This window comes from Oreochromis aureus, linkage group 7, assembly GCF_013358895.1.
Source record: "Oreochromis aureus strain Israel breed Guangdong linkage group 7, ZZ_aureus, whole genome shotgun sequence".
In the NCBI taxonomy this organism is placed as follows: domain Eukaryota; kingdom Metazoa; phylum Chordata; class Actinopteri; order Cichliformes; family Cichlidae; genus Oreochromis; species Oreochromis aureus.
In genome coordinates this window covers 49,375,263-49,400,710 of record NC_052948.1, presented here as the reverse complement: position 1 = coordinate 49,400,710, position 25,448 = coordinate 49,375,263, and the positions used below count along the sequence as shown (strand labels likewise).

Below are 25,448 nucleotides of genomic sequence, written 5' to 3'. Positions count from 1 at the left end.
CACATCACAGGTCGGGATAGTTAATTTTATTTTATTTAATAAAAAAAAATGTTTCTATGAATAAATAAAAACTATTCTTGCTTTAACTAGAGTTAGTTGTTGGGTTTATACTTCCAGCCCCTTCTTTTGAAAGCTTATCATGTACACAAAAATTTTCAAAATGCATCACGATGAAAAAAAACAATTTAAAATTTTGATTTTATTAATAAATTAAATATAGCAATTTTACAGTATAAACATTGCAGTAAAAGCAGAGCGTTATCGTTTTTCTGGGTCACTGCTAGACTCCTCTGTGTCTTCAGCACACTGTGGCTTGTCTTCTCTGGACTGATCCATCACTATCTCCAGAGCAGCACTTCCTTCAACCCTCTTCACTGTCTCTCCTTTGGCAGCGAGGATTTCCTCAATGTTTCTGAAGCAAAAGACCAACACTGAAAATTATCCTGAAATATACTGCAGCAGCAGTCGATGGCTGAAACAGAGATATCAATTACCTGCTGCGATTCAGATGCATGTCAGATATTATTTTATGATGTTCCTGCTATGTTAAACAACACGTAAGAGTCGGTATTAAAAGTAAAAAAAAAAAAAAAAAAAATCAGACATTACTAATTACTGACTGATAAACTCGCCAGGTTAATCTAACAGTTTTACAATTATATTGGTGTTTATACATACCACTAAAGTAATATAAGGTGATACAGTCATGCACTTAATGCTGATTCATGGTGCTTTTGCATGCAGACAAATGACTGTCAGGTACTGGCTCTATATACAGTCACTCCAAGGAATAGTAGATACTAGTAGATGGATGCTTTTCAAGTGGTTCCTACAGCGGACATGTTTGATTTGGCACAGATTCTGTGCTGGATGCCCTTCCCTCCACCAACAGAGCCACTCTGAGTTTCTGTTTGTCTGTCCTCCAGCATCTTATACATGTAAGGCAAATTAGTTAACCACTACACAACAGAGCCACTCCTGGTAGAAAACTAATTCTTTTCAACTGATTTGTTTTTAATTATTATTTTACAGTCACTTTGTATGGAATCTTATACATATTTGTCTGTACCCAAAAAAATCTTTACTGCACACAAGAAAATAACTTAATATTAAAAACGTTAAAATTACCCTACAGAGACTTTGTACTGTACACTGTTGGCCAAAAAACATCAAGAATATATTAAGGCAAAGTTAAATCATTCCTCCCTTCTTGCAGCAGAGAAGACTGCTTTTCAATTATTCTGGGATGCTTATCATTGTTTTATTATTAGATCAGACGCTCTAATCACATGACCCGCAAACACTGCCAGATTAAAGGACCCAATACACTCTCGGGATGTTGTTATGAATCAGTGAGGAGTCCACAGCACTACCAACCTTTTCCCTTCCAAGTCGGAGAACCATTTGAGGTTATCGGCTATGATGTGGTGATTCTTGCATCCTGGACACGTGACTATGACGACACCTTTGTGGTAAGCCAGCTTAGAGATCTTCTGCATGGATCTGGTGGAGCAAACCTGCGAACAGTACACAGTCTGCGTGTCATATACACGACTTTAAAAGAAAATATAAAAGCTAACTCAACACTGTGTGTGTGTGTGTGTGTGTGTGCTACCTTGCACGTGTAAACGAGGTGATAATGTGTTGACTGAATCTGCCCCAATGCCTCACTGCTGACACTCCGTGAAATTGAGAGTCTTCGGTAACTACCAAGACGAGGTGTGCACCTGTAAGCGGGTGACAGAAGAGAAAAGCCTCTGTGGTCCTCTGAGGAGCGCAGCCCTGTCCCGGCTGTGGTCGGACAGTGAGCCACAGCACAGAGTCTGCGCAAAGCTGCACGGTTACAGTGAGACCAAAGAGAGCGGCTGACCGCTCGCGCAGTGCTCGAAGAATAACTGAGTGTCAGACACTTCTCTAAAAACATTTTCACGGCTGTATTCAAAAGCTAAGTCCCTTTTCAGTCGCAGATGAAATTGCTAATGATTTCATCAACGTGGATGTTGTCGCATTTTGATGACATCACGCACACCTATATTTTCAAAATAAAATGCGTTAAATGATTTATTTTTCCTACAAAGGCAAACATATTCCTAAATGAAAGCCGTAACGTGAATTTCATTTTGAGACATCTCAGTTCTGTTTGAGAAATTGTTTAGTTTGTTTCTTTGTTTTTATTTACAATAAACATCTAAGCTGACACCAATGTTCACAGTCTGGTCATATACAGGTGTTTTTGTGTAACTATTATGCCAATTCAGTTCAGGTCAACTCAGTTTTATTATATATCAACAAATCACAACAACGAGGCCCTTTTTATGTCAAGGACCCTACATTACTGGAGAGAACCCCCTAATAATCAGGCAGCTTCCTGTGAGCAAGCATCTGGCAACTGTGGGAAGGAAAAACTTCTCTTTAACAGGAAGAAACGCAGAACCAGGCTCAGGGAGAGGCAGCCATGTGCCAGTTGGGGGTGAGAAGAAACAAAGCAAAACAAGGACATATTCATTATTTTAAAGAAAAAACAATCTAAGCTTTTAGTTTAAGCCAAAATACATAGGACACAAAAAATTTCCATAGAAAAACGGAAATTGTCCTGGCAATTTTCTGCCAGTAGATTATCCATTTTTCCGTGTCTATTTTATTGTCTTTCCATAAACCCCATTACGGATAACTCCATATTTTTATAGTCTATCTTCTCTACTATTTACTTGAAGTTCTTTAAGCAAAAACTTCACCGCATCCCAAGAATTCAGTTAATTGAGTTTGAACCAAAATGTTTAACTAAAGATACGAGTGATCTATGGAATTATTTCTCTATCAAAAGTCACCCGTGAGAAAGCAATTTGAACAAATAATTTCATTTCTAACTTTTGACAGAAAAATAACTCCACAGCTATCCAACATTGTGTTCTCTGATAAAATGAAGATTTAAATATCCAATACAGTAGCACAGACAAACAGTCCAATAGTAAACAAGTATGTAAACATAAACTGAACATTTTAGTTTTCCTATCTTTCATTCTTTCATCATATCAATGTGTTGATACATGCCTTTAATAGCTTTTCTTTCCTTTAACCAAGATAACCTGAGAAAGCACGGATTTAAGTAACTGCATCACACCCAGTCAAATACCTTTAACATTTAAACACATGCATTTCCATGCTCATGTAGCATGTTACAGTTTTTGCTTACAATGACCTTGACCTTTGACCACTGAATTATAATCACTCGATCCAGCAGTCGGTGTCCTACAGATATTGTGGTCATATTGTGAGACTGGGACATATGGACATCCACACCTCAACCTGCAAGGAGGAGACATAAATAAGTATTTACTGTAAACAAGACTTTTGTTTAAAATAACAAAATATTAAGATGCATATGCATTAAAAACATTAAACACTGAACAGCTGTAAATGAGCTGTAAATATAGGTAACACTTCTAAAACACAGTAAATTTGTGATACGGTCTATGTCCACATATTGATTGTGGTTTCTGACTGATTTCATGAGCATGATGCATTACTATATAATAAACATCTAAGATGTCTATATATTTATTCAAACTACCCCAAGCTGGACCACTTAGCTGGACCACCTAGCAGGTTCAAATTCTGTTCCCATACACTGAAGCCAAATCTCACAAAGTTCAGCTTCTCTAGCTAAGGAGCTAAACCTGCCAAAAACCTACCACACAGCCCTCCACAGCAAAGGTTGTTGTTCATTTATGAAAGAAAAAATAACGTTTGAATTTTATTAATTGTCTGGAGAGGTCAGGCATTTCTGTGGAGACACTCACCTGAGGGTCAATACAGTCTTGAATGTCTCAGATTCAGATTTTGCACCTCTGGGATGGCCATTGTTTCACAAATCCAGAATCATATATCAAATTATTAGCATTCACTGAGTAGTTCACAGACACTTTTCATCACCTCATTGTTTCCCAAGGCTTTAGCGGAAATTGAAGCGGTAAGGACACATTATAAATGCATAACAAAACTTTTTACACTGTTCCAGTAGGTTGTGGCCAAGGCTGCTGCAGGCCTGTGGAGGTTAATTGAATGGCAATAAGCGCAAATGACAAATCCACTGAGCTGTGTTGGTTAAGGGAAAGGTATGGATGTCTTAAAAGTGGAACTCTGTGGCACACTATCTCTGTGATGGGTCCATGTGCAGTTTCTGGGTATTATATTCCTTTGTTACTGTGACAGAGCAAGCACAGGGCTCACGTGCATGACTTGTGATACAGATGAACTAAATAAACACATTTCTAAACTAGAAGGTTTTAGTGCTGTGAAAATTTCTTATTGTATACTTGTCACATTTGTCACAAGCTAAGTTCAGTTTCACTAACTTTGCCCAGGCCTGATTACTGCCAGACCTGTTGAATCAAAAAATCACTTAAATAGTAATTGTCTGACAAAGTGAAGTAGGCTAAATAATCTCAAAACCCAACACGTTATGTCATGACCTAAAGAAACTCAAGGACAGCTGAGAAAGTCATTCTCAGCCTGGAAAGGGGTACAAAGCCATTCAAAAATTGGATTTTGTATTGTCTCAGGTTATCTTTGTCTGATATTAAAATTTGTTTGATGATCTGAAATGTAAGCCTGACAAATATGCAAAAAAAACAACAAAAACCTAACGAATCAGAAAGGGGGCAAATACCTTTTCACAGCAAGTATATACACCTTAAAATATATTTTCCCTAAATGCTGTTTGTTTATTACCATGTTATGGACTGTACTATATGATATTCTGCACAAATGATCATTACAGGGAAGATTCATACCTTATTCATAAGCCCCCACTTTAGGCAAACGTATTATTCAGTGGGAACAGTTCCGTCTAAAAGTTTGATTTGTAGGCTTTTTGCATCTGTTCTGAAGTGAATATATAATGCTTGGAATGAGGTTGAGCACATTTCCGATAATATTTAGACTTGAGGTGCCCCAAAATCAATCTGGGATGTGGATGAACAGACACAAGCAATCCAGTCAGCTTAAAAATGGAAGAAATGTGACAAGTTCATCTAATATTTTTGCAATGAACTACCGAAACTACCACAAATTTATATGCAAGTGTATCAATGAAATTAGATGCTGTATGTGGGATAGTTATTAAAAATGTATGCACAGTTCCACCGTGCAATCAGTGCAAAGATTTGTGGAAGAGCCAAAAGAAGAAATTGCTGGTGAGTCAAGATGAGTGTGATTTTTTTTGTTGTTATTATTTTTAATTTTTAAACCCTTAAAGTTACTGTAAATGTAAAAAAAAAAAGGGGGGCGAATCGCGTAAAGTATTGATTTGAACAATTTCATTTTTTAAATTTCTTTTTAAACACATTTTCCCCTTGAAATGTATGTATTCAGTACATAGAACAACTTATACAGTTGTATTTTGTTTGTCAATTAGCAAAACCTTTCTTTTTTATAATTACAGGATATTCTGACCAATGAGCAATGTGTAATTTTACACATTTAAACTTCTTTACACTTACAGAAATGCAGACTTTCACTGGCCCATTTAAGTTTAAAGAGGGCTGTAGTTCAGTTCGTTCCGTTTTATTTAATTTGATTTCTATAGCCCCAAATCACAGCATTTGTCTCACACACTTTATATTGTAAGGTAAGTGTGGGAAGGAAAATCTCCCTTTTGACAGGAAAAAACCTCCAGCAGAACTGAGAAGTCTCAGAAGGGGCAGCCATCTGACGCGACCGGCTGGGAGTAGATATATATCTAACTAATGTATCTAATTTAATAAAACTTAAAAAGGAAAACTAAAAGAAAAGAGGGGAAAACAGAAGTGAGAGAGACAGAGCGAGAGTGAGAGGGTTGTGCTTTTATTTTGAAAAACGGTATAATTTCGTACTTCCCCCCTCCCGCTCGGACAGAGCTCTTTGTGGGAGCCGACGGTCCCGCACAGCTCTAGCCTTATTGCGGGTTTGTTCCACGGTAGCAGCATAACGGGGCTCCGGCCTGATGTCCGAGCTGCCTCAGCTTCTGAAGCCTGTTTAAGAAATGTTTCACCAGAGTGCGGAGGAGGCGAGAGACACCGGCTTTAGTGAAACAGGTGGGTCTTTTGTTATTTTTCAGGGTGTTTGATATATACCCAGTTAGCTGCCGCAGACTGCTAACTGAGCACCGACATGAGACATCGTTTCCCGTCCCCGCTCTGCTGACTCTTGCTGTGGAGAGGACCACCTAACTAAAGGTCGCCCTGGGGGGTTGGATTACATGTAATTTTATCTGACTGTATTACCGCCTCGGATTGATTTTTTAAGCTAATGAAATATTCTCAGTCCTGTTTAAATGCATTTTTGTCCACAGCTGAAGGCCAGGCGAGGTGTTCTGGGATTTTTAGCGCAAACAGTTTTTTGCTGATAAAACACTGAAGCTATAAACAGCAGATTAAAACACGGAGTTTTCCCATCAGCAGCCACAAAGCATGTGCCATGCAGTGGAAAACAGGAGAGCTCTGTTTTGTAACTCGATGTTTCTCGGATATTAAGTTTATAAGGAGCTGTTCTTCTTCTCATTTTTATTACTACAGAGTCACAATATACATGTAAGAGCTCTTAGGATTTTATCGCATTGCTGTAGTCCTTTCTAGTCAATTCAAATCTATAACTATTGACATTGGCAGGCTAGGCACATAAATGTGGTTACAATGATTAATTTATAAGATCAGGATATGTCTTTATAAAGTAGTTTTAAATGGTTTCTGTCTCAGACCTCTCATTACTGTGAACATGTGTGAGAGCATGACATCACTGGTGTACATTCTTTGTGAGTCAGCAGTAGTTAGACCATGTCCTCTCCATCCCTTGATTTGATGCCCCAGGGCTGGGCAGATGGGCTGAGATCGGAAGCTGTGATAATTCTGCTTTGTACAAATGGGCTGTGAAGAATGATCTCAAGTTTTTGGCCTGAATTTCTTTTACGAAAGTTTCACACGTTTTCTTTTCCGAGTTCTAGGCAAGAGTTTTGTGGTCAAGGACCTCTTTATAAAGTGTGAGTGAGTCCATCAGTGGATTGTGGCTTTAGAAAACACTGTCACTGCTGATATGTAGTGCTGATGTAGACTGGAAACTCAACTGCCCCATAACAGCCTAATGTAGACTTTTATCAGGATTTACTAAATATTAGCTAAAATGAAAAATAATAACAGGAAACTAATCAATGTCTTTGACTTGCTGGCTCCAGATCACATAGTTCTGGAGTTATTACCACATAGTGCTGGGAAGTGCTGGAAAAATTGTTAAGTGCAGGGATCCTCCTTTGAAAAGCTAGAATCGGACCAAGGTAGGATTAGTCTTTTCATATTTGATTTCTCACCTCATTATCTTCAAATGATTCATTATTTGGACCACACAATGTCAAAATATGGTGAAAAAAGCTGATTCTTGTCGCTTAAAATTGATATCCAACTCCAGCACATTTGGAGCAACAAGCCTGGACTGGATGCTGTTGACACAACCCTGAGATCTGGGTGTAATACAACTGTGAACTGGTGAAAGGATCCAAAACGTGCTGTTCCTTAGTCATCTCTGCTGTATCGTGCGTGATAACAGGGTGTAGAAGACGTTAGTAAAGTGATGCTCTCTGTTGCTTTGGAGGTCCTATAAATGTTTGCAGCACTTAGATGGAAATTTGTGAAGTAGTTGCCAAGGGAATATTGAGAGATGTTTCAAACACAGAGGAGTTTATAGCGTGTATCAATCTAAGTGAATGTAATAAAACTTCCTGCCTGCAATAAGTGCTGGCAGCACGTATCTGTCCGTCTTTCTGTCCACGTGTGTACAGTTGCAAGAAAAAAGTGCTGACCTTTCAGAATTAGCCAGAATTAATCAGTTGTGATGTGGTCTTAAGCTAAGTTACGCTAATAGGCCGTCATAATCTTAACTGGAAAGACAGAGTCATGAGTGAGATGACATTACTGTGCAAGTGTTGAACCACACCTCATTTCTTTAGGGGTGGCTTCTAATAATCTTGAAAGTCAATATTTGGTATGACTACCTTTATTCTTCAACACTGCCTGAACTCTCATAGGTAACTGTCTTGTAATTTCTCTAATTAGTCTTCGGGAATAGTTCTTCCTGAATTACATGCAAAGCTCTTCTAGGATGTTGGCTGGTATTGCATCGTGGATCAAAATCTAGGGGCACTTTTGTGCTTTCATAATTCCATCAGTTTTGATAAGATTCCCAACACCCCTTGCTGAAATGCAACCCCAAACCATGACTGAGCCTCCACCGTGTTTTGGCTTTAGATACTCCTAGTTGTACCTCTCTCCTGACCTCCTCCTTACATGCCTATGACACTTTGACCCCAAAGCTTCAAATTCGTCACTCCATAAGACCAGCTGTCACTGATTTTTAGCTGAGCTCATATCTAATACCTCAGCTTTTTCTCAGTTTCCCTTCCTTAAAAATGGCTTCTTGACAGCCTCAGGTCCTCAGGCACGTCTTTGCTGGATTTTTTTCATTTTTTATATACTGCAAAATTATTTTTATGCCTGAAACTTCTTCTTTTGCCCTCTACTTGTGCAGTTTCTTCATGCTGAGGTATGCCAAGTTTTTAGCTAATGGCTATTTGGCAATCAACTTGGAGCAAAAATAGTAACGAACCGTTGAAAGATACAATTTAAAATTAGTTTGTTGCTAAGCCATCTGCTATGTGTAGACACAACACTCGTTTCATCCCTTGAGTTAGGTGTCTTGTTTATGCTTGAGTGAGTCATAGGTCAGTGTTAAGTAGGGGTGCAACGGATCAAAAATCTCACGGTTCGGATCGGATCACGGTTTTAAAGTCACGGATCGGATCAATTTTCGGATCAGCAAAAATAGAAAAAAAAGACAAAATTCTACTACGCCGTTTACTTATTTAAGTATTTTTGCCTATTAAAAACATTCAACTGAAGACTCATTCCACGCACCTATATAAAAACAAATTAAGGTGCAATATGGACATTATGGACCATGCTGGGCAGCCTCTGCATCATCTGCACATGGCCATAAACAACCAGAGGAGTCTGTTCAGTGACAGGTTGCTTCTCCCAAAGTCAAGGACCAGCAGACTTAAAAGTCCTTTGTCCCACATGCCATCAAACTGTTTAACTCCTCGCTGGAGGAAACGGGGGGACAGAGGAGGGGGAACAAGTAAGCTGTAGTGCCTTTTCACTGTGCAATAGTTTTTGTTAATATCCAACGGTGCAATAGACTCACAATACTTGAAATGTGCCGTTCCTTGTATCCTTATTCCTATTTATTCTATTTATCCCTTTTGTATACTCTGTATTTATATATGTGTAAACATTGTATATTTCTGCTCACATTCTGCAACTTCTGTGGGTGCTGTGCTACTGAAACTGAATTTCCGGAGGAACCCACCGAGAAATAAATAAAGTTTCATCTAATCTAATGTAATCTATAGGGCAGTGCAGGGCTTTGTATCTACCTCTCCGCTGTGATATAACGGGCGGTCACGGTCATGTGGCTTTCCGTTGCCCTGGAGCTCCACCCATTTGTAGTTGGAGCAACAGAAGATGCCTGGGACAGTTCAGCCATAACTTTAAACTTCTCCTGCTCATACATGCTTGGAAGGATCTTGTCACTGAAGTGGACGCCGCAGCGAGATATCATAGCGTGGCTCAAGCACGTTCATCACAGTTTAAACCTTGTTTTGCACAACAGACGACGGCCTCCCGTCTGCAGCTAAACACCCCATTAGCTTTTAGCTTTAGCCCGGTCGGACTGGGCAGCAAAGGGCTGCTTAAATGCCGCAAACTCCTCTGCTCCGCTACTTGGACCGCTAGCGCTACCGCTTGACAGACTGACGACGCGCACCATACACATACTTTTTTTTCTTTTTCGAATCTTCGGATCACGTGCGTACCGAACCGTGGAGTGGGATCGGTTCGGATTTCGGATAAACCGTGATCCGTTGCACCCCTAGTGTTAAGTGAAGTAAATAAACAAATAAACGAAAATAATTTCTCCCAAAATACTCGGATACTTGGACTGAACTGAAAATTAATCAAAAAGCAGCCAGTTACTTAAGAAAAATGTTTTGAAAAATCTTCAGAAAGCTTGAGAATTGTTACTCATGACCACTTTAAACAGATACAATAAAGACTGGCTCCTTGGAAGCAAAATTTAAAGAAATTAGTGGTGGCTTAAGACATGGGCTTATCTTTATTTTGTTTGTATGTTTTGAATCAGTGTTCTGTTCTATGACCCAACCTTTCATAATCTTCAGCTCGTAGACTGCTGAATTAAACACTGAATGCAATTCAGTGTTTTCGATTGGAAAGTCTTCTGAACTTGCAAAACAGCTCCAACCCATAATGCTACCTCCACCCTGCTTCAAGGTTTGGATTAACAGGCATTTGTAATATTCTACAAAGACGTCCTTCCAACATACTCCTCTCTGATGACTGTTGTATAGTTGTGGCAGACTTGTGATATGCTAGCTTTGCTGCATTATTTTTTAAGTTCTATTTGAAGGTTTTTGACAGCTCTCACTGTATTTGGCATTGCATGTGCATTACCATCCATTTTGGGTGATAGTAGTGTATTATATCCTTGGAAATGCTAGTAAAAAAAACAAGGAATTTTATATTTTAAGGCATAAAGTATCTAATTTTTTAATTACTATTTGAATATTCAAAAATCATCTGAGTTTTTAAATATCCAGCCTAGTTGAGTTGAGCTTTTAGCCTTAGTATACAGTGCCCTTTTCCCTCAAAGCATGTTGTTTATCTTTGCCAACAAGTTCAACTTTGTCCCTTCTGTCTACTAAAAGTTTCTCCCAAAGGTGTTGTGTGCACATTCAGTGGGCTTCGAAGCACATTGGAGACATGCTGTCCATCGTTAACACCATCTTATTCAGTGTTTTCTCATCATGGACACATAACAAAGATTATAGCACGTTTTTCTTTTTCCTTTTCTTTTTTGTTACCATTTGGGTTTTTTCTCATCTCTTTCACGATTGCGTGCTGTGCTCTGATCTTTGCACTACGCACACTCTTGTCCTGCGCTGCCTGTATGTGTACATTGATGATGACCTTACGTCCTTAGAAAGTCCTTCAGTTCTTTATTTTTTTGAGGTCTTTGGAAAGTTGTTGGTATTAAAGTATGCCTACCACCAAAAATCTATCCTGAGAAGCAGTAGGGAGTGGCACCCGTACAAACCTATACTTCAGGTCCTTCAGGTCCTCAATTGGAACATTTCCAAGTAGCATTTGAAGAAATTGTTAGCATCGTGTTCACTCACTATAAATGTTATTACAACTGTCGTTGTTTTTTTAGTTTTTTTTTTAGTTTAGTCAGATTATGTCTATTATTGTGACTGTATGAAAATCAGATCACATTTAATGAGTAATCAAATACGGTAACTCCAAAGGGTTCACAAACTTATTTTTGCAACTTCGTTAATGGTAACCAACGCCCTATTTTTTGTGTCAGTGACTGAAAAAGGCATTAATAGCTAATCTTAAGGCCCCTTTTTGCAGTCACATTCAGGTACTGCGACTTCTTCCTGTGGGGTTTTAAGTTTAAGCCCCACAGGAAGAGGGTTGGTTTTTTTTTTCCTCACTAGAGTTATTCATTTAGTTTTCTGAGATTAGCTGTCAGATATTACTTAAAGCTACTTGGGGTTACTTGGGGTTATTTTAAAGGAAAGTCCATTATATACTGCAAAAGAGGCATGTCCGTTTGTTTTTGTGACAAACCAAATGGACACTAGTGTCCTTGAGGGAAATTATATCTGGCTCTGTAATGCACTGGCTGTTGCGGTGGTCAGGGTCACCTGCACTTCGCCTGCACAAAGGCATCTCTGTTTGAGAACGAAATTCAGGAGAAATGTACTGCGGTAACATAGCAAACAAGAAACCTAGAACACAGTCACTATATTATCCTGTCTTGACCTTTTTTATTTTACACCAGGGATAGTGACAGGAAGTTCTTCAGTTCCTCAGAAAAGTCCTTGGTTGAAATTATTAGAGGGATGATTCTGGAAAAGTGTAGTGTGGTTCAGAGATAAGGTAAGCTGCTTGCAGACTGGTGTTTATTTTCCTGTGCCAGGATGAAGTGAAACAAACCTCGGATGTTCTTTTGAATTAAAGATATTAGTGGCACATTGTGACCTCACCGGATCATCCATTATTATTGTTAAGGTTATTTCAGAGCCTGGCGTGAAATTCTTGGAAGATCTTGGCAATTAGTTTATGTTACATAGAACTTAGAGTTTATATGAGCTTATTGCGGCAAACTTGGGATCTAAACGACACACCAATGACTTCAAGACATGAAAGTGAAAATATGCAGCAGTTTCACTGTATTGCAAGACCAGAATTTCCATCTGTCACATTTTAAAGTTAAGCATGTCAAATGCTCTTGTCATGAATCTGTTGTGGTACAGGGAAGTGTATACTGCATTGGAGTCAAAGATAGCCTGTTGTGGAATAATACCATCTGACTGGTTACAATTAAGGGTATTGTGGCAGCTGTTGGGGTCTCAGTGTGCTGTAATTTCTGTGTTGAAGCAAAGCAGAGGCCTAACGAAGGAGGCCCACAGCGACTCCGCTGCCATTCTGGTTTGAACTGGATAAAAAACAATGCTTTTTTGTGAGGACTTGCGCAGCTATCTTCTTTCATAAGGTAGGGGGTGGTTGAACAAACAGGGAGATGCAGTGTTTGTTGTTTTTGATTCTTCCCTGGTGTTATAAGAAGAAAAATAAGTAGTGCTATTACAGTTGATTTGTTTTCTCTTCTACTATCAGATTTGTGTCCACATGAAACTATATTCTGTGTAGGAGCTTATTCTTGGGTTAATATCATCCTTTGAAACATATTGAATTATGAAAAAAAAGCTGCTTGACTGCTCTAATTTTTATTGTTCACTCTGTTGTTGTTTACTGTGTGAAGAAGATGCCTGATTGTGGTTTTTACACACATACTCAAGCCTCAGGAGTTTTTCACTCCTGGGTTGTGTTTTCGTGTGATCAGCAGCAACTTTGTGTTCTGTGATGGGTTTAGTTTTCATTTTTGTCAGGAGAATTTTCAAGTTGTTTTTCTTGATTTTAGTTTAAGTATTCCTGCTCGTTTGGATCATTCACTTTTTCTGGCAAAACAGTCATGAAATATGTTTAAGATGTTTTTGCAGGATTTTATATAGCTTCTAGGGAAAATACATTCCTTCATGGACCTTTCTGTCAGGAGGAGCATGTTAAAACATATTCATTCTAAGAAAGGGCTTTGTAGCAGTACAGTCTGTATGAACATGCCCGCTTCGGGGTCTGTGCTGCTATTGCCTCTGCAATGTGCTGTGTCCCATGCGAGACGCTCAGGAGGCCTTTTGTGTAATTGTAGGACAAATAGCTATCATAACTGTCGTGTTTTGTGCGTTTCTAGTCTGGTAACCTCCACTTCTTTGCTCATAGGTGCTTGTTGGGCTACATCAGGATAATAGGCAAATTTTAGATTAGTGTTACTTGTATGTGTGGAATTTATTCATTTGCTGTATGACTTTTTTAAATATTCGCATCAATATTGACATGCAGTAAGAGTTGGAGGGCAAAACTAGAGCAGGCTTTCTTCTATTTTTGCAGTGTAAAAAGAAAGGATTGTGTTTATCCTGCTCTATGAAATGGTGATGTTATTATGGTATCCATTTAGTCCTAATTTTAGTGCAAAGAGTGCTGTGATATTCTCAAAGACTCTGTGGCAAGAGGTTTGATTTCTGTTGGGAATATGGGTTTCCACTGTATAGAGGGTTTAATAATTTGAATCATATTTCATGCAAAAAACCATCCAAACATTTGCTTCTCCAGTGCACCATCAGACTCTCTCTGTTTTATGTATTTGTAAACTGACTTTGTCATGGTTTTGGAGTGTAATTTGTAAATGTATCCTTTCAGGAAACCGTAGTGGACATTTTTTAACTATTTCATGGCATTTTAGAGATAATAAAGGAGGAAATAATTAGAGGATTAATTCCTAATGAAAACAATGGTTGGCATATATCCCAGAAACTGGCATAGAAGCTGTCAAAGAAAAACAGAGCTATTCAGCTGGATTTCATAAGAAAAAACTTAAAATATTCACGATTTAGAAATCAGAGCCAGGGAATTATTTTTATATATTTATATATTTTATTTGTTTATATCAAATAATAAATTAATATGACCTAGTTTGAGGTCTAGGTCAGCTGCCAACAGGCAGGAATAATATTTTGAGTGTAATTTATGCCAAGTTTTGCCCCAAAGCATTAAGGTTTTCAAAACACAGTTTAACCTAACATGTATTGAACTAATCCTCTGTTGTCTCTGCTTTTTTTAGATAAACCATCATGATTCCCGTCACAGAGCTCCGGTACTTTGCTGACACCCAGCCAGCGTACCGCATCCTGAAGCCATGGTGGGACGTTTTCACCGACTACATCTCGATCGTCATGCTGATGATTGCGGTGTTCGGCGGGACGCTGCAGGTCACACAGGACAAGATGATCTGCCTGCCTTGCAAGTGGGTCGTTAATGACTCGTGCGAGGTCATGCCCATGCCGAATCTGACCACTCACTACTCACCGGAACCCAAAGGCATTCAGTATGACCTCGACCGACATCAGTATAACTATGTAGACGCAGTCTGCTATGAGAAAAAACTACACTGGTTTGCCAAGTATTTCCCCTATCTGGTGCTACTCCACACTCTAATCTTCCTGGCCTGCAGTAACTTCTGGTTTAAGTTCCCCCGCACGAGCTCTAAAGTGGAGCATTTTGTCTCCATCCTCCTCAAGTGCTTCGACTCCCCGTGGACAACCAGAGCTTTGTCTGAGACCGTGGTGGAGGAGAGCGACCCCAAGCCTGTGGGGAAAATGAATGGTTCGATGGACAAAAAGACCTCAAGCGTGAGCGAGGATGTTGAGGCCAGTGTGCCCATGCTCCAACGAACAAAGTCCAGAATTGAACAAGGAATTGTTGATCGCTCTGAAACTGGAGTTTTAGATAAAAAGGAAGGGGAGCAGGCCAAGGCCCTTTTTGAAAAGGTTAAGAAGTTCAGAATACATGTAGAGGAGGGTGATATAGTGTACCGCCTTTACATACGTCAGACCATTATCAAGGTAATAAAGTTTATACTGATAATTGGCTACACAGCCCACTATGTAAAACACATCAGCTTCAATGTGCTGTGCACAGAGAATATTCAGAATCTAACCGGGTACAGCTCGTTCCATTGCGCTCATCCGTTAGCAACTCTTTTCAGGATTTTGGCCTGTTTCTACATCTCCCTGGTGGTGGTTTATGGACTCATCTGCATGTACACTCTTTGTTGGATGCTCAGCCGCTCCCTGAAACGATACTCCTTTGAAGCGATCCGCGAGGAAAGCAGTTACAGCGACATCCCAGATGTAAAGAACGACTTTGCCTTCATGCTACACATGATAGATCAGTATGACCCTCTTTACTCCAAGCGCTTCGCTGTGTTTCTGTCAGAGGTGAGTGAAAACAAGCTGAGGCAACTCAACCTGAACAATGAGTGGACACTGGAGAAGCTGCGGCAGCGTATCACCAAGAACTCCCAGGAGAAGCTGGAGCTGCACCTCTTCATGCTCAGTGGGATTCCAGACACGGTGTTTGATCTGATTGAACTAGAGGTGCTCAAGCTGGAACTTATTCCAGATGTTACTATCCCTCCAATCATCGCCCAGCTTTCCAACCTAAAAGAAATGTGGCTCTATCACACCCCAGCTAAGATTGAGGCTCCAGCTCTGGCCTTCCTACGAGAGAATCTGAAGTCCCTTCACATTAAGTTCACTGATATCAAGGAGATCCCGTTGTGGATCTACAGCCTGAAGAATCTCAGAGAGCTGCATCTAACCGGGAACCTGAGTGCTGAGAATAATCGTTACATTGTCATCGATGGGCTCCGAGAGCTCAAAAGTCTCAAAGTACTACGGCTTAAGAGCAACCTCACTAAGCTTCCCCAGGTGGTAACGGATGTGGGTGTGCACCTTCAGAAGCTGTCCATCAACAATGAGGGAACCAAACTAATGGTGCTCAACAGCCTGAAGAAAATGGTCAACCTCACTGAGCTGGAGCTCATTCGTTGCGATCTCGAACGTATTCCGCACTCCATCTTTAGCTTGCACAACCTGCAGGAGATCGACCTGAAGGACAACAATCTGAAGACGATAGAGGAGATCATCAGCTTCCAGCACCTGCACCGCCTCGTGTGCCTGAAGCTCTGGTACAACCAGATTGCCTATATCCCCATTCAGATTGGAACACTCACCAACTTGGAAAGGCTCTATTTGAATAGGAACAAGATAGAGAGGATCCCCAGCCAGCTTTTCTTCTGCCGCAAGTTGCGCTTCTTAGACCTGAGCCACAACAATCTGACCAGCATCCACCCAGATGTGGGCTTCCTCCAGAACCTGCAGTATTTTGCTGTGACCGCAAACAGGGTGAGTAGCGAAAAATTTCTTAAATTATTCATTTTAGTAAAAGTTCTCAAGTTCTCTCATTCTGCAGTCATGTTTCCACCCCTTTATCTTTCTCATAGATGACAGTAAGGTTAACTTAAAAACCTGATAAGTTGTTGACGAAGGTCAGCCATTATAAATACCTAGATGTTCCTGGTGTAGAATTATGACTTTGAAGATAACAGTAGGACTGTAGTGCTTCCCATACAAAGACTTTGCTTAGGTGGGCCACCCAGGTATATTGACAGCTGTCCAAGTCTTTGTCTAAGGGCGCTTTTATAGTTTGTTTACGCTGGTCCAAATTAGTTGATGAATTTGTAAACTTGTAGCTTTTTCCTGTGGTTTGGCTTCTTTTCACACTCAAAAAAATCCAAGTGAACTCCAAGCGAACCAAAATGTGTCATTGCTATGTATTTATTACAAAGCGTATATGGTATTATTTGTATAATGTGTCGCTTTTCTCCACAAATCTAGCCTCCCTCACTGTGTTAAGGTGGCAGATTATCATTAACTTGGTTATTTTTCATTAACATGTTCAATCATGCTAAAAATTCACAGTTGGATTGGAGCCTGTGGTTTCTGGTGAAGGAGATCATTTAAGCCATAACTCAGTTATTTGCTTTGGGGCATTTCATTCACATTCGTTCACTGTGCGAATTTAAAGAAACACTTGGTGAATTCTCCTGATAGTACTGTTTTGAACACTGAGCATGCATACAGCATCATGTGTTTTTCAGTAAAGGTTATTATTACTGCTGTTTTACTAGACTTTCTACTGCGCTTGCATGCTGAAAATAGCTTCCAGCAGGTTTGTGTGCGGTTACAAATAGCTCCATTAAATGGGGTCCTTTTGATGTTTTGGGCTCCCGGGGCCTCTTTTCCTTAAAATCCTCTTTAAACTTCCAGCACATTATCTATCCAAATAAAAAAAAAAGGTTTTTAATGTTTAGAAGTTTTTAACAGAGTGTGACTGCATTGTTGTTTTCAAACAGAGGTTCATGGTACACAAAGCAAACTCAAGTCCTAAATTTGTTCAAACCTTTAAGTCTTTAGCAGACGTGCACAAATTGTGAAATTCTTTGCCTGTATCACGTTCTGGTGGTTAGATTGCAAACCCACTGTTATTTTATTGTTCTAAATATCAAATTTGAGTGAGATTAAATTCCAGTTGTACAGTTTTACATATTATTATGTGTTTGCTCCATAGTGTAAGTTGCTGAGTCAGAATGGAGACTAGTCTCTTTATGGTGTTGTGTCAGGAAGGGCATCCTGCGTAAAATTCATAATCAGATGTAAAATTGTTCTGTCAACCCGTAGCTTTATTGTTGAGTGCAAAACTCGTGGGACATGGGAATGTTTTTTTAGCTAAGCTTTGAAAGACCTGGTTGCACACATTGATTGGTCAAACACATTAATGTAGTATCGTTTTAAAAAATCCGATAAGACTTGAATAAAACATCAGCTGTCTAAACATCAGCTGTCCTCTGCCCGGTTGATCCCGAGTAAAAGGACAAGTTTCTTTGTTAATAGCTCGCACTCCAGCTACCTAAACTAAGCTGGTTAAAAATGCACACAGTAGATATATTTAGTAGAATTGTTTAATAAGGCTTTAACAAAAGATTACAAGTAATCTAAAATGATGCTTAGATTCTTTTTACTGGTGTGATATGCAACTCTCAGAGTTGCATATCATCCAAGAACAGCTGAAATTAACCAAACCTGGCAAAACATTTGAACCAATCAAATCAGATTTAACTCAATGCTGTTTTGAAGGTGGCAGTAAGAGATTCCGTGTCAGTCGCTATTACAGATGCTTTATTTTATGGTTATCATAAATAAAATAACCCTGCTGTTTAGAAGTCTTTTATCTCATCATTAACTGTCTTTAAGTTGCTATAGTAAATGTTGTAGCTCATAGCAGTCACCAAAGCTGATACTGGCCCTACACAGTGTTTACCCATATATAACTGCAGGCCTAGATTTAACCTACTTTTGGTTTTGTTCCTGTGATCCTGCCTGTTTGTCGTGTTTTTAATTGGTTAGCATCTGAAATTAATGTGATCTATAACTGAGCTGCTTATTATGTGAAACATCTTTTGCTTAGTAACTGCCTCAGCAGGCCGGGGTAACTGCAACCTTCTCCTTTCCTCTCCATTTCAGATTGAGACGTTGCCCCCAGAGCTCTTCCAGTGTAAGAAACTTCGTACTCTGAATCTGGGGAACAACTGCTTGCAGACTCTGCCGTCACGTTTTGGAGAACTGACGGGGTTGACTCAGCTGGAGCTGCGAGGGAACCGTCTGGAGTGTCTTCCGGTAGAGCTCAGCGAGTGCCGGCTGTTGAAGAAGAGCAGCCTGGTGGTGGAGGAGGACCTGTTCAACACGCTTCCCACAGAAGTGAAAGAGCAGCTGTGGAGGGCCGATAAGGAGCAAGCCTGAGCCGAACCACTGTGGACAGCTGCAGACGAGAGAAGTTTAATCAGAGAACGAAGAAGCATTGAAATTTTGTGAAACTTTGAAGGAGATGCAGCAGTTATGGCCCAACAGGCACAGGAAAGTGATGGTTTTTGGTATAGTCTCACGCCTGCCAGTGGAATAATCTCATAACCTAGCTTGGTGATGAAAGGTGGTTTGGTATTGTGGCCTTTCATTGTTTCATCCAGGTGATGTTGAGTATGCATGCCACAATAGGAACTGTCCAAAGCAAACCCGTTTATTTAAACTTTGCACGATTCAACCTCGCCAGTGATCTACATGTGCTGATTATCACTACTTTACTATCAACAGGAAATATGCACAGAAGAGTGTTAGCCTGACGTTCTCTGGCCTCGAGACTGAAAATCACTTTTGAGTTTTATACGGTTATATCTGCAGATGAGGTGCAGCGTGCCTCACTGTGCTAGCAGATGTAATTGAACGAATTACAGCGCAACTGATAGCCGATGTGTTGAGGCATGAAGCTTCGCCGTGTTGTTTTTCTGGCTCTCTTTATGCTCGACTTGCTCAGAGGCATCTTTTTACGTAGACAAAATGACTTGATGAAGATTAGCAAATCATCTCACGGGTGATCTCACAGCTTAGGCCTTAGCTCGGAAGACGGACTTCAAAGAAACAAAGCTGTCAAATATTCAGTGGAAACAAATGGGAACACACTCTACAGTTCACTGTCTAAATACCCTGCAGTTGTTAAACTATAACATCAGTCTGTGATGCAGGCTGTTTGTTAACTGCATGGGAAGTTATGGTGGACAAATTCATCTTTTTTCTTTGAATCTTTTTGTTTCAACGAGCATTATATTTTTTTTTGAGTGTGTTACTTTATCAGATTTAATATGACACCTTGTAATGTGTTGGGAAAAGGCAAAGAATTTATTCTGGTGTACTTTTAAATTGTACCGTACTTTAGCATCATGTTTGGGCCTGTGAGAAGGGCTGTTTTATGGTGAATAATGGAATGTAATGTTATGCACAGTAGACGTGTAGTTTTTTTTTCCCCATTTATTTTAAAAAAAATTGTCAAAGCTTTACCCATATTATTGTTATTTTTATTTGTTATGTTTTAATTACAGTGTAATTACATGGTTAGCTGTCCTTGCATTACAAGTCATCGCAGATTTCTTTTTGTTTTGTTTTTTTAATTAAAATATATGGAGCTTAGACACTGCTAATCACACATCGACTAAATAATGAACAAGAATGAAGGTACTTTTTTCTTCTTTTCTTTCTTCTTTTATTTAACGCGCCATATGATTTATGAAGCTTTAGTCAAGCTTTACATGTGTGGGACTCCCAAACGAAATGAACTTTAGATGTGAAAATGGAAAATTTAGATACTTCCTGTTTGAGAAGAGTTGAGTCAAGCTTCAAGAGCAGACACTTTTATGTAATCTGTTTATCTAAGTGACAGATGAGGACAAACAGGAAATGGAAGAGTGGAGAAACATTTAGATCAAACAACAGAAGGGAAACATTTGCAGAGAGAGAGGGAGAAAATGAACATGCAATATGTGATTCCCAGCATCTATGGACCAAATTAATGTAACATGCGTGGTTTGCTTGAAACACTTTTCTTATTAAGGTCTTTGGATTTAATAGCATCATTTGGACTAATTCTGCCATGTTTACCCCAGCCAAGCATCTCTTGCAGCTAATATGGCCTTAGATTTTACAAGCTTTATACCCCGGGAATGATTGCAAACATCACAATCTTGGCTTGTTTTTTATTTCTTGTGCTGTTAAATGTATAGCTGAAATATTTAATGTGTTTGTTTCACGTGTATCGTATTCTTCCTACCTGCTGTTTTTCTCTTTTGATTCAAGCTTTTTAAAGGAAGGTTAACTCTAATGATACAATTATACCTTTGTTCACGGTATATTTTGTTTACGGAGGCCTTGACTGAATCCAAATGTCCTTGTAGGGGAAACTAGTAAAGCGCTCCCACACGGTCTTAAAAGGCACAAATAGGAGCCTTAGCTTTGGGTGAGCTGACGGGCGACTAGTGCTAACGTTGCAAGCAGAGATTGTTGATGGAAGCAAAAAGCGAACGATGCCAGAGAAAGCGAGTCATTCAAAGGAAATCTCAGCTTTTCTGGAAAGGATTGAATGCTTAAATTGAATTGCTTCCATCATGCAGGATAAACGTGAGCTGTGCCAGGTATGCAGATAGGGACTGTTGGCCTGCCAAACAATCCACAAAAATAGGCAAGTAGATAATGTAGTAACATAGATATGTATATGATGTTGGGCTATAACTGACAGTTTACTCTGAGTTAGCGCATCTAGTCTGATTATTGATTATTATTATTTTTTAAAAACAATGTGTCGTGTTGTTCTTCATTGTTGCCAATACATAGCATTCCTATTATTGCTAATTAAGGTTTTTATTTCAGGAAAGTATCACTTTCAAAGCACTAATACCTGGCCTTAGTCACCTTTAGGTTGTCTGTAAAGATTTCTGTTTGCACACAGCACTTAAGCAGTGTACAGTGGTACTAATGGCAGACAGGGCCCGACCAATATCGATACCGATATTTGGTGACTTAAAAAGCCAATACTCCGATATTTTTCTTTTCTCTTTCAAACGCACTAAACATAAACAGATTATCCTAATGTATTTAATGTGTCATTATTTATTCACCTACGCTCTGCTTGGATCAGGCGGCTGTTGTGTTTGCGTCGTTCCAAACACGCCTTGACGAAAGGGAAGTTGTAGACTGCCCTCTGGTGGACAATCTATGCAGCATCAACACTCATGACATGGTTGAAGGATGTTTCTCCTGTCTCTCTTTTTTTTTTTTTTTTTTAAATTTTCATTTATCAACAACAGTGTTGTAAATACCAATACCGATAGATTGGCAAATAGCTAATATCGGGCAATAATATTGTTGCGTTCTAATGGCAGACTTTAAAATTACAAAGCACTGGTTGCTTGATTTGAGCCCAAGGATAACAACTGTATGTACATTTTTTGTTATTAAATTTTAGCCTTAACATGTGGGTCACATCATTAGTTCTGGAAGTTCAGACATATATAAAAACCTAAATTATTTCCTAGTAGAGCCTGTAAAGTCAGTATAACTTGCGAAGATGGATGGTGCCATAACGATCATTCTTAGAGTATTGTTGGGAACTCATTCCCTGTCACACTACTTTGCCAAAATTCCCATGAGTATGTTTTTATCTGGGTGTTTGTTTGTTTTTCGTGCATATGTTTGGACACATACGCACAAATATTATGGTGACGAGTTGCCTTGGTCATTTTTGTCGTGTCCTTCAGAGCCGTGACTCGGCTGTACAGTCCTTCACCGTCACTTCCCTCTGACTCATGCGTCTAATTTTCAGCCCACTCCCTTTTCTGTTAGTGAATCAGGTGAAGGTCCAAGGAAAAGGTCAGTCAGACATTCCCACAAAACCAAAAGGAGGAAGTTTTGATGACTCATACGTGCTCCTTGGTTACAAGAAAACTCTAGCAGTTTCAGATACAGTCTCAGCACATTTTCACCCAAACACATTAAGTCAGTGCGTATAAAAGCTTTTCTTGTTTTTGTTCTTCTTCTTTTTTGTTATTTTCCAGCTTTTCCCAATTCCTTTTGTGTTTTTCTAAATTATGTATCACTTAAGCAGTGTTTGTGTGAAGCAGCGTGACTGGTCAGTTTTTTTCTTGCTCATAATCATCATTCATATTGCTGCTGGTTTCCCTTTGGACACTGCTGTTTTTGAATAAACAAAACAGGGCAGAAACGACTCTCGACAATCTTGACTTACTGTAAATGGAGGTGAGCTCACCCTCCAGTGTGGGCATTGTGTACAGCAGCACATCATCTGTTAATATTTCCCAAGAGTGTACATTTCCAGACGGTTTCATTTCCTTTTCATTGCCCTAGATTTTTCTTAAACTACCATGGTTGCATTATATTCACATCTGCCTGTGTATGGAACATAAATCATGATTGTATCTGCTCTGTACAATTCATCTCTGTATTCTGATGCCTGTAGATCAGGGAAAACGGTTCATTTCCATCCATTTCATTTGAAAGCATGTGTGCATTGATACTGGAAGGAACGCTTTTAAACCTGAGCAGCGTTAAATGTAAACTAAAAGTTGGATGGACGGACTTGTTTCACTCAGCACTGTCTGTATCACAAGGCCTTTTACTAATTGTTGCCAAGTGGACTGAACACTGGCTTTTTAAGTGGGACGTCTGTAACAATGGACAACTGAACTCTGCCTAATGTTCAGGCTCTCCTTTTGTACCATTACAACATATGACAATAAAATTCAAGTTAAAATTCTGCTTCTTGAGTGCGTGGATGATTGTTGCTCAAGTCCTGAGCGCCATGTTTGTTAGACCTTTGCTACTGCTCACGTCTGACTTGTCTTTCTCTTCCTCGGAAGTGGAACATCCAGAGTATGCAAAATCATTTTTAGCAGCACACTGTGCTGCCACTGACTAAGAGAAGGACAATTTGTTGTCAGTGTACGCCCTTTGCTGCACTTCTTGTAGGAAAGGTTGAGATGACCCTGGTTTGTATCCACTCTTACTGAACAGTTTTTTTTCTTCTCAGATTTTTTTAGCACAATGTAAATATAGATCATAGTAGTTTTTTTTTTTTACTTTCCAGTCCTATTAATCACCATGTGATTCTTTTAGAGAGTTGTATTAGAATAGAGTAGTTTTCTCAGTTTATTAAGTAGAATTACGGTTACATGGCTATATTCAGTAGTGGTGGGAATCACCAGACACCCCACAATACTTCACTCACGATACAATATTTTGCAGTTTGCAGAGTATTGCAGTAACATATACTGCGATTTATCACTTTTTAACTGCAAATTATATCCTCAAAATTAAACTTTTTCAATATCGGTTTTATTCAATTAAAACATTATTCATTTTACATTTTTTTTATTTAAAAATGTAAAATGAGACTGTTAAGCCTGCCAACACTGTAACAAAAGAAAAAAAAATGTTGCCATATGTTGGAGTCAGTCTGTGAATGAGTTGAATGGGGTCAAGTTGGCAATTGCATGAAATGTTGATATTGTGAAAAATCATCAAAACTCACATTTCTTTTGCTGTCTAATTCATATTTAACTCATTTGTTGCATTTTCACTCAGCAGCTTTTCTGTTTTAAAGGAATATAACCAGAATTCAACCAGCTGGCAGCCACTGAGTTGAGTCCCCTGGAGTTGACAAAGACCCATTCAGACTGATGGCGACATGTTGTTAATCTGTCTGCATCTAGCAATAAGACAGCAATTATTTGCAAAACTTGACATGCAATCATCAGGCAGCCACTGATGTATTTTTTGTAGATGGAAGGAGGTGGATGTCCTACTCGTGTGACTGAGCCGTCTGCTTGCTCTGAGTTAGGAGGCAGCTTTGTGACCAGCGTTGGATGGTTTTCCGATGGTTTTACCCCAGCACTATTTATCACAGACATTAAGTTTCTTGTTAATTTAGTATTATTATTTTTTAAACACAGTGGAATGCTGTCAGTCATGGATTGGCCTCCCCGGAGCCTGTACCTTGACATTATCAAACCAATGTGGGATCATCTTGACAGAGATTGGAAAAAGAAGGCAGTCAACATCCAAAGAAGAGCTTTAAATGTCCTGCAAGGAACCTGGAGAAATATTCCAGAAGAGAATTTAAATAAATTATAGGAAAAGAAAAGAACGAATTTCAAACGTGTTAGAACAGTAAAAACTGTGTTTGCCTTATATTGTGTATTTCTATGTCTATTTCTACATATTTCAGTAAACAGGTGAACCTGTTTCCCATTTTCCTAGCAGAACTGTGTTCAAAGCATTTATTAAAGTATTTATTCTTTTAATAATCATCTAAAATTCACCATTTCTCAGATACTTCTGGTGAATAATTATGATGCAATACATTGAAGTAAAGTAGGTAGAAATCTGTTCATGCATCTGTAATAACAATAAGAAAATGAGTGTTGGTGGCTGCTTTGCTATTTTTACTGAAGTAAAACCTATAACTAGGCCTCCTTCTTTCACCTCTACTTGCAACCCCCTAAAGCAAATCCCGAATGGGTGATTGGACAAAATGAGGACATCTATTCTGTCTGACAAGAAAGCAAGGGATGGAAGCTCTTTCAGTATGTAATGTGCACTGTATTTGCTCTGGTCGGATGCTTTTATTTTGACTTTATTCACATGACTGTTCTTAGCATATCATTAGATTTAACCAGTAGTACTTAATCATATGAAGTACAAAAGAAAATGTTTGGGAAATATATTTAAATATAAGTAGCAATAGTGTTAAATGCGACTACTCTATTGTAAGCATTGCAAGTTTATTTTAAATTGTTGTATTGTTGTGTTGTTATTTAATGCATATTGCACGAAGGGCCGCCAGTCGGCGCTGTGATTCACATCTGTTTGTTTACATCAGCGACATGAGCGACACATAGTGGTCATTCCATGTTACTACGGCGCAGTG

General features: G+C 39.2%; 2 protein-coding genes across 2 annotated transcripts; one reads left to right on the top strand and one right to left on the bottom strand.

The window, feature by feature from the left end:
• Nucleotides 1-184: 184 nt before the first annotated feature.
• On the bottom strand, nucleotides 185-2,003 carry dnlz (DNL-type zinc finger). The gene is made up of 3 exons (XM_031754580.2): nucleotides 1,616-2,003; nucleotides 1,378-1,517; nucleotides 185-412 (listed from the first exon to the last, which is right to left on the bottom strand). Exons 1-3 carry the CDS (start codon nucleotides 1,922-1,924, stop codon nucleotides 259-261), a joined length of 603 nt encoding a protein of 200 aa, XP_031610440.1. The 5' UTR covers nucleotides 1,925-2,003; the 3' UTR covers nucleotides 185-258.
• A 3,892-nt stretch (nucleotides 2,004-5,895) lies between these two features.
• lrrc8aa (leucine rich repeat containing 8 VRAC subunit Aa) lies at nucleotides 5,896-23,278 on the top strand. Its single transcript, XM_031754431.2, has 3 exons — nucleotides 5,896-6,074; nucleotides 14,344-16,468; nucleotides 18,647-23,278. The coding sequence occupies exons 2-3, from the start codon at nucleotides 14,354-14,356 to the stop codon at nucleotides 18,920-18,922; spliced, it is 2,391 nt and encodes a 796-aa protein (XP_031610291.1). The 5' UTR covers nucleotides 5,896-6,074; nucleotides 14,344-14,353; the 3' UTR covers nucleotides 18,923-23,278.
• The last annotated feature ends 2,170 nt before the right edge of the window (nucleotides 23,279-25,448 follow it).

Coding starts and splice junctions, on each gene's coding strand:
- lrrc8aa (XM_031754431.2), top strand. CDS start 14,354: ATGATTCCCGTCACAGAGCTCCGGTACTTTGCTGACACCCAGCCAGCG. Junction 16,469..18,646: donor TTGCTGTGACCGCAAACAGG/GTGAGTAGCGAA, acceptor TCTCCATTTCAG/ATTGAGACGTTGCCCCCAGA.
- dnlz (XM_031754580.2), bottom strand. CDS start 1,924: ATGTTTTTAGAGAAGTGTCTGACACTCAGTTATTCTTCGAGCACTGCG. Junction 1,518..1,615: donor ACCTCGTTTACACGTGCAAG/GTAGCACACACA, acceptor TACTGTTCGCAG/GTTTGCTCCACCAGATCCAT. Junction 413..1,377: donor TCCGACTTGGAAGGGAAAAG/GTTGGTAGTGCT, acceptor CTTTTGCTTCAG/AAACATTGAGGAAATCCTCG.